The following is a 10673-nucleotide window of genomic DNA, read 5'->3' as shown; positions in this document are numbered from 1 at the left end:
AACTTTGTGCACTTGGAAAAGATTTTGGGAAAACTGGAGGATGGCAAGCAGGGAAATGGATGATTTTTCCCAACTTTGCATACTTGAAAAGAGATTCTGGGAAAACTGGAGGATGACAAGCAGGGAAAGGAATCATTTTCCCCAAATTTGAGCATACAGGAAGAGATTTTGGGAAACTGGAAGATGCCAAAGCAGGGAAATGGATGATTTCCCCAACTTTGCCATCCAAAGGGAATCCAAAGCTGGCTGATCTCACTCAAGGAGGCTCCACCACAAACTCAACGAGGCCCAGGACACGAGCAGGGGGAATCCACGATCCCATTCCCACGGATTCCTCCCACCCCCAGCAGGATGAACCCCCAGAATTTGGGATTCCCATCCCAATGCCATCCCAATGGACAGCAGAGCCTCTCCCACCCAAACCCAGCAGCTCCAAGTCCCCAGCCCAGCAGCTCCAGGTAAAACCAGGCAGCTCTGGGATCTCCTCATCCTCCCACTGAGGCCATTCCCTGGGAAAGCAGGCCTGGGAATCCTCCAGCTCTGCAGGAATTCCTGCAGGGAACAGCCAACCATCCCACACGGAGGTGCTGGGATTGGTCAGGGCTCCGGGGTTTCACTGGAATCCAGGATTTAGTGAAGAGGAAAATCCAGAAGGACCACGGGGCCCTTTTCCCTCTCGCAGAACTCCCCACTGTGGAGGCAGCACAGGGAGGATGCTGGGGTGTGTTTGAGGAGCAGGGAATTCCCCACGGACACGGGGGGAGCTCCTCCCCCTGCACCCCTCATCCCCGAGTGAGCTGGGACTGGGAGCAGCCGAAATTCCCAATCCTTCCTCCAGCCCAGGGCCCAAGGTGGAGCATCGGCCTCCAAATCCCCTGGGGATGCTGTGGGAAACAGCCCCAGCAGGTTTTCCAGCCTGGATTTCCCTAAAATCCAGGGTCTGGGGAGCACCTGGAGCTCTGCTCCTGGAGTTTGGGGCATTTTAGGTGGATTTGGGGGAACTTCTTGCTTGTACCCAAAAATGGATGCAGGGAGGGATGACAAGGAGCAGCCTCCCCTTCCCACAGGGACACAAGGCTTTGGCTCAGTCTCATCCCAAAAATACCAAATTCCACGCATCCATCTTCTGAGATTCCATGAAAATGAAGCCCAAATTTCACTGGGAAAAACACAGCAGGCGTGGAAAACTCACACAAATCCAACTCTCCCCTCTACCCTGAGGACTCTGAAATGGGACAATTGCAGGATCCAGCCCCAAAATCCCTGCTCACACCTCACGGAGTGGAACCTGTGGAGCAGGGATGGGACAATTGCAGGATTCAGCCCCAAAATCCCACTCACACCTCACAGAGTGGAACCTGAGGACTCTGGAATGGGACAATTGCAGGATCCAGCCCCAAAATCCCCGCTCACACCTCATGGAATGGAACCCAAGGACTCCAAAACAGGACAATTGCAGGATCCAGCCCCAAAATCCTCCGTCAAACCTCCAGACGGAGTGGAACCTGAGGACTCTGAAATGGGACAATTGCAGGATCCAGCCCCAAAATCCCACTCACACCTCACAGAGTGGAACCCGAGGACTCCAAAACAGGACAATTCTGGAATTCAGCCCCAAAATCCCGCTCACACCTCCCTGTGGAGCCGGGTGGGACAAGGGCACACGCCGAGGGTCCCTGGCACCCAAAGCCGGCCCCCGGATTCCATGAAAATGAAGCCCAAATTTCACTGGGAAAAACACAGCAGGCGTGGAAAACTCACACAAATCCAACTCTCCCCTCTACCCTGAGGACTCTGAAATGGGACAATTGCAGGATCCAGCCCCAAAATCCCTGCTCACACCTCACGGAGTGGAACCTGTGGAGCAGGGATGGGACAATTGCAGGATTCAGCCCCAAAATCCCACTCACACCTCACAGAGTGGAACCTGAGGACTCTGGAATGGGACAATTGCAGGATCCAGCCCCAAAATCCCTGCTCAAACCTCATGGAATGGAACCTGAGGACTCCAAAACAGGACAATTCCAGGATCCAGCCCCAAAATCCCCACTCAAACCTCACAGAGTGGAACCTGAGGACTCTGAAATGGGACAATTGCAGGATCCAGCCCCAAAATCCCACTCACACCTCACAGAGTGGAACCCGAGGACTCCAAAACAGGACAATTCTGGAATTCAGCCCCAAAATCCCGCTCACACCTCCCTGTGGAGCCGGGTGGGACAAGGGCACACGCCGAGGGTCCCTGGCAGCCAAAGCCGGCCCCCGGAGCCAGGGTTAATTTTAGGTCGGGAAGCTCCCGACACCCCCGGATTCCAGAGCTCCTGGAGGGATTCCAGGCACGTTCCAGACCCAGCCCGACGCTCGGGGAGGTTCCAGGGCACAGACCCAGCCCTGGGCTGGAGGGGAGCTGTCTCCTTCCCCTGCTCATCCCGGATCCCTCAGCGCCGGGAAGCGCCGCGACCGCCGGGAGCTCACGGGAGAGGGAAAGGAACCAAATGAGAGAGAACAAATACAGAAAGAACCAAATTTAAAAAAGAACCAAAGGAAAAAAGAACCAAATGAAAAAGAAGCAAATGAAAAAAGAACCGAGCCCAGGGCTGGGAAGCGCCGCGACCGCCGGGAGCTCACGGGAGAGGGAAAGGAACCAAATGAGAGAGAACAAATACAGAAAGAACCAAATGAAAAAAGAACTAAATAAAATAAATAAATAAATAAAAAAGGAACCAAATAAAAAAGAGCCAAATGAAAGAAGAACCAAGCTCAGCGCCGGGAAGCGCCGCGACCGCCGGGAGCTCACGGGAGAGGGAAAGGAACCAAATGAGAGAGAACAAATACAGAAAGAACCAAATTTAAAAAAGAACCAAATGAAAAAGAACCAAATGAAAAAGAACCAAATGAAAAAGAACCAAATGAAAAAGAACCAAATGAAAAAGGAACCAAAAGCCGAATGGAAATCTGCTTTATTTCCCAAAGAACTGGGAAATAACCAGGAAAAAGCTGAAGTGATTGAAGGGATCAGGAAATTCCTGTCCCAAGGAATCCTGACCCTCCTGGGGATGGCACTGAGGGGAAGGAGCTCCCAGGAGCACCTGAGAGGGATTGGTGCTGCCAGGCAGAATTCTGCCCTGGAGCCATTGCATGGGCACTGGCACTGCCACGGAGCCTGCCATGGGCACTGGCACTGCCATGGAGCCTGGCATGGGCACTGGCACTGCCATGGAACCACTGTCTGGACACTGGCACTGCCATGGAGCCTGGGATGGGCACTGGCACTGCCATGGAACCACTGTCGGGGCACTGGCACTGCCATGGAATCCTTGGATGGGCACTGGCACTGCCATGGAATCCTTGGATGGGCACTGGCACTGCCACGGAGCCTGCCATGGGCACTGGCACTGCCACGGAGCCCTGGATGGGCACTGGGACCACCACGGAGCCTGGCATGGGCACTGGCACTGCCATGGAACCATTGTCAGGGCACTGGCACTGCCACGGAGCCTGCCATGGGCACTGGCACTGCCACGGAGCCTGCCATGGGCACTGGCACTGCCATGGAGCCTGGCATGGGCACTGGCACTGCCATGGAACCACTGTCTGGACACTGGCACTGCCATGGAGCCTGGGATGGGCACTGGCACTGCCATGGAACCATTGTCTGGGCACTGGCACTGCCATGGAGCCATTGTCAGGGCACTGGCACTGCCATGGAGCCAGTGTCGGGGCACTGGCACTGCCATGGAACCATTGTCTGGGCACTGGCACTGCCATAGAGCCAGTGTCTGGGCACTGGCACTGCCAAGGAACCACTGTCTGGGCACTGCCCAGATCCCCCAGGTGGCTCCCAGCAGCCCCCACCCCACGGCGGTGCCACATTCCAGCCTGGCACTGGATGCCCCATTCCTCCCCAGCAGCTGTGCCCGTCCCAAAGGCTGGCACGTGCCAGGCTCTCCCAGAGCGGGCGCCCCCAGCCCTGAAATCCCCTGAAATCCCCTGAAATTCCCAAAAAAGCCGAGGCTGATGGGCCCAGCCCCCACCCGGGAGCAGGAGTCAAATCCTCCCACACTCCTGCCAGGAGCAGGCTGCTCCCGTTTGTGCTTGCCCTTCCTCCTCCTCTCCTCCTCCTCCTCCTCCTCCTCCTCCTCCCGCCCGGCAGCGGCCAAGGAAGCTCCAAAAACAAATAAATAAATGGATGTTCAAATGAAATTTAAAAATAATAAAATGAAAAAGGCACTGGAAAAAAAATAATAAATAAATGGATGTTAAAATAATATTTTAAAATAAAATGAAAAACGCTCTGGAATTGATTCCCAAATCTCCTCCTCCTGCCTGGCAGTGGCACCACCACAGAGCCTGCCATGGGCACTGGAACCACCACAGAGCCTGCCATGGGCACTGGAACCACCACGGAGCCTGGCATGGGCACTGGCACTGCCATGGAGCCATTGTCAGGGCACTGGCACTGCCATGGAGCCATTGTCAGGGCACTGGCACTGCCATGGAGCCAGTGTCGGGGCACTGGCACTGCCATGGAACCATTGTCTGGGCACTGGCACTGCCATAGAGCCAGTGTCTGGGCACTGGCACTGCCAAGGAACCACTGTCTGGGCACTGCCCAGATCCCCCAGGTGGCTCCCAGCAGCCCCCACCCCACGGCGGTGCCACATTCCAGCCTGGCACTGGATGCCCCATTCCCCCCCAGCAGCTCCGTGCCCGTCCCAAAGGCTGGCACGTGCCAGGCTCTCCCAGAGCGGGCACCCCCAGCCCTGAAATCCCCTGAAATTCCCAAAAATTCCCAAAAAAAGCCGAGGCTGATGGGCCCAGCCCCCACCCGGGAGCAGGAGTCAAATCCTCCCACACTCCTGCCAGGAGCAGGCTGCTCCCGTTTGTGCTTGCCCTTCCTCCTCCTCTCCTCCTCCTCCTCCTCCTCCTCCTCCTCCCGCCCGGCAGCGGCCGAGGAAGCTCCAAAAAAAAAAATAAATTAGATGGATGTTCAAATAAAATTTAAAAATAATAAAATGAAAAAGGCACTGGAAAAAAAAAATAAATAAATGGATGTTAAAATAATATTTTATAATAAAATGAAAAACGCTCTGGAATTGATTCCCAAATCTCTTCCTCCTGCCTGGCAGTGGCCGAGGAAGCTCCAAAAAAAAATTAAAAAAAAAAAATCAAATGGATGTTAAAATAAAATTTAAAAATAAAATTTAAAAATACAATGAAAAATGCTCCCCATTCCCAAATCTCCTCCTCCTCCTCCTGCCCGGCAGCAGCCGAGGAAGCTCCAGAAAAAAAAATTAAAAAATTTAAAAAAAAATAAAAATCAAATGGATGTTCAAGTAAAATTTAAAATAAAATGAAAAAGGCACTGGAATCGATTCCCAAATCTCCTCCTCCTCCTCCTGCCCGGCAGCAGCCGAGGAAGCTCCAGAAAAAAAAATTAAAAAATTTAAAAAAAAATAAAAATCAAATGGATGGTCAAGTAAAATTTAAAATAAAATGAAAAAGGCACTGGAATCGATTCCCAAATCTCCTCCTCCTCCGTTCCCGGCAGCCGCCCCCTCCCCCCGCCATCACGGATCCCTTCTCCAGGCTCCGGGGAGGGGAGAGCGCCCAGAACGCCTCAGTTTGGGATGTGGGGAGGGGTTCTCCTTCATCCCTGCGAGGAGGAATCCTCCGGGACCTCCTGCGGGAGGGGATCCAGTTCCTAAATGAGGGGGGGTCCGTGCCCCTCCTCCCCCGCGGGGCTCCCGGCCCGATCCCACCCAAAACCCGGCGCGGGGGCGGCTCGGGCGGCTCCTGCCCCGCTCCTGCCCCACTCCCTCCTGCCCCGCTCCTGCCCCACTCCCTCCTGCCCCGCTCCTTCCTGCCCCGCTCCTTCCTGCCCCGTTCCTGCCCCGCTCCTGCCCCGCTCCTGCCCCGCTCCTGCCCCGCTCCTTCCTGCCCCGCTCCTGCCCGGGGATGCCCAAGTTTTGATCCGAGCTGGGGAAGCGGCACCGGAGCGAGGGAGGCGGCACGAACGGAGCGAGAATCCCGCGGGGCGGAAATCCTGGAGGGGAACGGCGGGGAACGGGAACGGCGGGGAACGGAGCGGGGAACGGCGGGGAAGGAGCCGGAGGCGCCGCAAGCCCCGCACGCAGCGACGGAACAAAGGGGGGGCCCGGTGGCCGCCCCCCGACATCCCAGCGGGACCCCCGGGAACGCCGCCACTGCCCCGTTCGGCGGGGAATCCCCGGGGCTCCCCCAAAGCGCTGAGCCCCAAAATCCCTGAGTGCTGCTCCCCAAATCCCTGAGTGCTGTTCCCAAAATCCCTGAGTGCTGCTCCCCTAAATCCCTGAGTGCTGCTCCCCCAAATCCCTGAGTGCTGCTCCCCAAAATCCCTGAGTGCTGCTCCCAAAATCCCTGAGTGCTGCTCCCCAAAATCCCTGAGTGCTGCTCCCCCAAATCCCTGAGTGCTACTCCCCAAGATCTGAGCTCTGCCCCCCAAAATCCCTCAGCTCTGCTCCCCACCAAATCTGAGCTCTGTTCTCCAAATTTCCTCAGCTCGACTCCCCAAATTCCTGAGCTCTGTTCCCCAAAATCCCTGAGTTTTGCCCCCCAAAATCTGAGCTTTGCCCCCCAAAATCCCTGTGATTTGCTCCCCAAAATCTGAGCTTTGCCCCCCCCAAATGTGAGCGCTGCTCCCCAAAATTCCTGAGCTCTGCCCCAAATCCCTGAGCTCTGCCCCCTCAGATCCATCTGCTTTGTGCCCCCAAAACCTCTCGGGCTCTGCTCCCAAAAATCCGGGCTCTGCCCCTCCCCACAAATCCCTGAGCTCTGCCCCCTCAGATCCATCTGCTTTGTGCCCCCAAAACCTCTCGGGCTCTGCCCCTCCCCGAAATCCCTGAGCACTGCCCCCCAAAATTCCCGAGCTCTGCCCCCACCAACTTGTCAGGCTGCGCCCCAAATCTGAGCTCTGCTCCCCAAATCCCCGAGCTCTGCTCCCCAAAATCCCTCAGCTCTGCTCCCCTAAACCCCGAGCTCTGCTCCCTAAACCCGAGCTCTGCTCCCCAAAATCCGAGCTCTTCACCTCCCCAGATCTGTCTGCTTTGTGCCCCCAATTCTTCTGGCCCTGCTCCCCAAAATCCCTGAGTGCTGCTCCCCAAAATCCCTCAGCTCTGTCCCAAAATCCCTGAGTGCTGCTCCCAAAATCCCTGAGTGCTGCTCCCAAAATCCCTGAGTGCTGCTCCCAAAATCCCTGAGTGCTGCTCCCAAAATCCCTGAGTGCTGCTCCCAAAATCCCTGAGTGCTGCTCCCAAAATCCCTGAGTGCTGCTCCCCTAAATCCCTGAGTGCTGCTCCCCCAAATCCCTGAGTGCTACTCCCCAAGATCTGAGCTCTGCCCCCCAAAATCCCTCAGCTCTGCTCCCCACCAAATCTGAGCTCTGTTCTCCAAATTTCCTCAGCTCGACTCCCCAAATTCCTGAGCTCTGTTCCCCAAAATCCCTGAGTTTTGCCCCCCAAAATCTGAGCTTTGCCCCCCAAAATCCCTGTGATTTGCTCCCCAAAATCTGAGCTTTGCCCCCCCCAAATGTGAGCGCTGCTCCCCAAAATTCCTGAGCTCTGCCCCAAATCCCTGAGCTCTGCCCCCTCAGATCCATCTGCTTTGTGCCCCCAAAACCTCTCGGGCTCTGCTCCCAAAAATCCGGGCTCTGCCCCTCCCCAAAATCCCTGAGCACTGCCCCCCAAAATTCCCGAGCTCTGCCCCCACCAACTTGTCAGGCTGCGCCCCAAATCTGAGCTCTGCTCCCCAAATCCCCGAGCTCTGCTCCCCAAAATCCCTCAGCTCTGCTCCCCAAATCCCCGAGCTCTGCTCCCCAAAATCCGAGCTCTTCACCTCCCCAGATCTGTCTGCTTTGTGCCCCCAATTCTTCTGGCCCTGCTCCCCAAAATCCCTGAGTGCTGCTCCCCAAAATCCCTCAGCTCTGCTCCCCCCAAATCTCCGAGCTCTGCCCCCACAAATCCCGGGGCTCTGCTCCCCTAAACCCGAGCTCTGTCCCCCAAAATCCCTCAGCTCTGCTCCCCAAAATCTGAGCTCTGCCCCCAAAAATCCCGGGGCTCTGCTCCCCCCAAATCTCCGAGATCTACCCCCACAAATCCCGGGGCTCTGCCCCCCAGATCCGAGCTGTGCCCCCCAGACCCGAGCTGTGCCCCCACACCGCAGCTCCGCCGCCGCCCACCCCCTCGGGCTGAGCCCCCCAAACCGAGCCCCGCGCCCCCAGAGCTCAGCCCGGACCGCCCGCAGCCCCTCGGACTCTGCTGCTGCCCTCAGCCCCCCAAAATCCGCCCTCAGCCCCCCAAATCCGCCCTCATCCCCCCCAAGGCGCGGGGGGGCGCGGCGGGCTCCCGGGGGGTCCCGGTGGGTTCCCGTGGGTTCCCGGGGGGTCCCGGCGGGTCCCGGGGGGTCCCGGGGGTCCCGGGCCGGGCGGGCGGAGCAGACGCGGCCGCCGCCGAGCGCAACCGGCACCACCACAAACAATGCCGCTGATTGGCCGCCGCCGCCGCCGCGCCCGCCCCGCCTCCCGACCCCAGCCGCGACGCCCATTGGTGGGGAGGGCAGACTGGCATGAGATCGCACCAATAGGATCGCTGCGATCCGTTCTTAGCCCGCCTCCTGGATTTTACTGGCTGTCTCGGCGAAGATTGACGTCCCGCTGCACCAATAGAAACGCGCCGAGCTTCCCCGCGGGGCGCCTTTAATGGGTCCCCGAGTCTGAACATCCGGGCACCGCGAGCGGCGCGCGGTGGCGGCGCGCGGCTTCTCCCCCGCCGCGCGGGGGAATTTTGACCCCTGGCAGCCGCCGTACCTGCCCCGGGCCTAGCACCGGCCCGGTTCCGCCTCACGTGGCGCCGGTGCGAGGCCGCGCGCGGCTCTGGGGGGAGCTCCGGCTCCGGTACACCGGGCAGAACCCCCCCTGTGCCCGGCGAGGCGGGGCTCGGCTCCAGCGAGGCCTCACGGCCCGTGCCAGGATCCAAGATGGCGGCCTGAGGGCAGCCCCGGGCCGTGCCAGGGCCCAAGATGGCGGCCCCGGCCTCAGCTCCCCTCACGGCCGCTCCCGGGGGCTCCGCACCCTCAGAACGCCCCAAAATGAAACAAATCCTCCCGGAGGCAGCGGGGAAAATACCGCAGCAGCTTTTATTTACAGGCCCCTGGGGCGGGGGCTGCTATTGCACAGTGCGAGGGGAGGGGGCGGCCCCGAACCCCCCCCATGGCCACCAAACACCCCCCGTGGCCACCAAACCCCCTCAGTGGCCACCAAACCCCTCAATGGCCACCAAACCCCTCAATGGCCACCAAACCCCCTCAATGGCCACCAAACCCCTCAATGGCCACCAAACCCCCTCAATGGCCACCAAACCCCTCAATGGCCACCAAACCCCTTCAGTGGCCACCAAAGCCCCCTGCCGTGAGCCTGGGGGGGGGCGGGGGGCTCTGCTCCCCACCCTGGGGGGGTTCTGGGGGTCCCATTCCCACCCTGGAGCATTTGAGGGGGGTCCTGGGGGTCCCTTGGGATCCTTTCCCCCCACCCTGGAGCATTTTGAGGGGGGTCCTGGGGGTCCTTTCCCCATCCTGAGGCATTTGAGGGGGGTCCTGGGGGTCCCTTCTGCCTCCTGGGGTATTTGAGGGGGGTCCCTTCCCTACCCTGGAGCATTTGAGGGGGGTCCTGGGGGTCCCATTCCCCACCTTCCCCCCACCCTGGAGCATTTTGAGGGGGGTCCTGGGGGTCCTTTCCCCATCCTGAGGCATTTGAGGGGGGTCCTGGGGGTCCCTTCTGCCTCCTGGGGTATTTGAGGGGGGTCCCTTCCCTACCCTGGAGCATTTGAGGGGGGTCCTGGGGGTCCCTTGGGATCCTTTCCCCCCACCCTGGAGCATTTTGAGGGGGGTCCTGGGGGTCCTTTCCCCATCCTGAGGCATTTGAGGGGGGTCCTGGGGGTCCCTTCTGCCTCCTGGGGTAGCCGTGAGCCTGGGGGGGGGCGGGGGGCTCTGCTCCCCACCCTGGGGGGGTTCTGGGGGTCCCATTCCCACCCTGGAGCATTTGAGGGGGTCCTGGGGGTCCCTTGGGATCCTTTCCCCCCACCCTGGAGCATTTGAGGGGGGTCCTGGGGGTCCCATTCCCCACCTCAGCCCCCTCCCCATCCCGGGGGTCCCTTCCCCACTTCGGGGCTCGTTCCCATCCAATTTTGGGGGTCCCTTCTCCCATCCTGTCCCATTTTGGGGGGTTCTTTTTCCCATCCTGGCACATTTTGGGGTTCCTGGGGGTTTCTTTCTCCCGCCGTGGCACATTTTGGGGGGCTCCTGGGGTTGCCTTCTCCCATCTTGGTGCATTTTGGGGTTTCTCTCTCCCGTCCTGTCCCATTTCGGGGTCTCTCTCTCCGGTCCTGGCGCATTTTGGGGTTTCTCTCTCTGATCCTGTCCCATTTTGGGGTTCCAGGGGTTTCTCTCTCTGGTCCAGGCGCTCTGGGGGGCTCCCGGGGGTCTCTCTCTCTGATCCTGTCCCACTTCGGGGTCCCTCTCCCGTCCAGGCCTCGGGGGCCGGGGGGCTCAGCACTCGGGGGGCGCCCCGAAGGCGCGGCGGCACTCGGAGGCCTTGGCGCTGGGGGGCTGCGCCCGGCGCCGCCGCTGCTCGTCCCGGCCCG

General features: G+C 59.3%; 1 protein-coding gene across 1 annotated transcript in view; it reads right to left on the bottom strand.

The window, feature by feature from the left end:
* Positions 1–10467: 10467 nt before the first annotated feature.
* DENND4B (DENN domain containing 4B) overlaps positions 10468–10673 on the bottom strand; it is a 13170-nt gene continuing 12964 nt past the window's right edge. The window contains exon 19 of the mRNA XM_039710193.1: positions 10468–10671. Within this exon, the coding sequence (XP_039566127.1) occupies positions 10579–10671 (93 nt within the window). The 3' untranslated portion in view covers positions 10468–10578. The remainder of the gene's footprint in view (positions 10672–10673) is intronic.

This window comes from Passer montanus, unplaced genomic scaffold (assembly GCF_014805655.1).
Source record: "Passer montanus isolate IOZ18808 unplaced genomic scaffold, ASM1480565v1 scaffold224, whole genome shotgun sequence".
Classification (NCBI taxonomy): Eukaryota; Metazoa; Chordata; class Aves; order Passeriformes; family Passeridae; genus Passer; species Passer montanus.
Note: the sequence above shows the minus strand (reverse complement) of the source record. Positions and strands in the feature narration are given on the sequence as shown.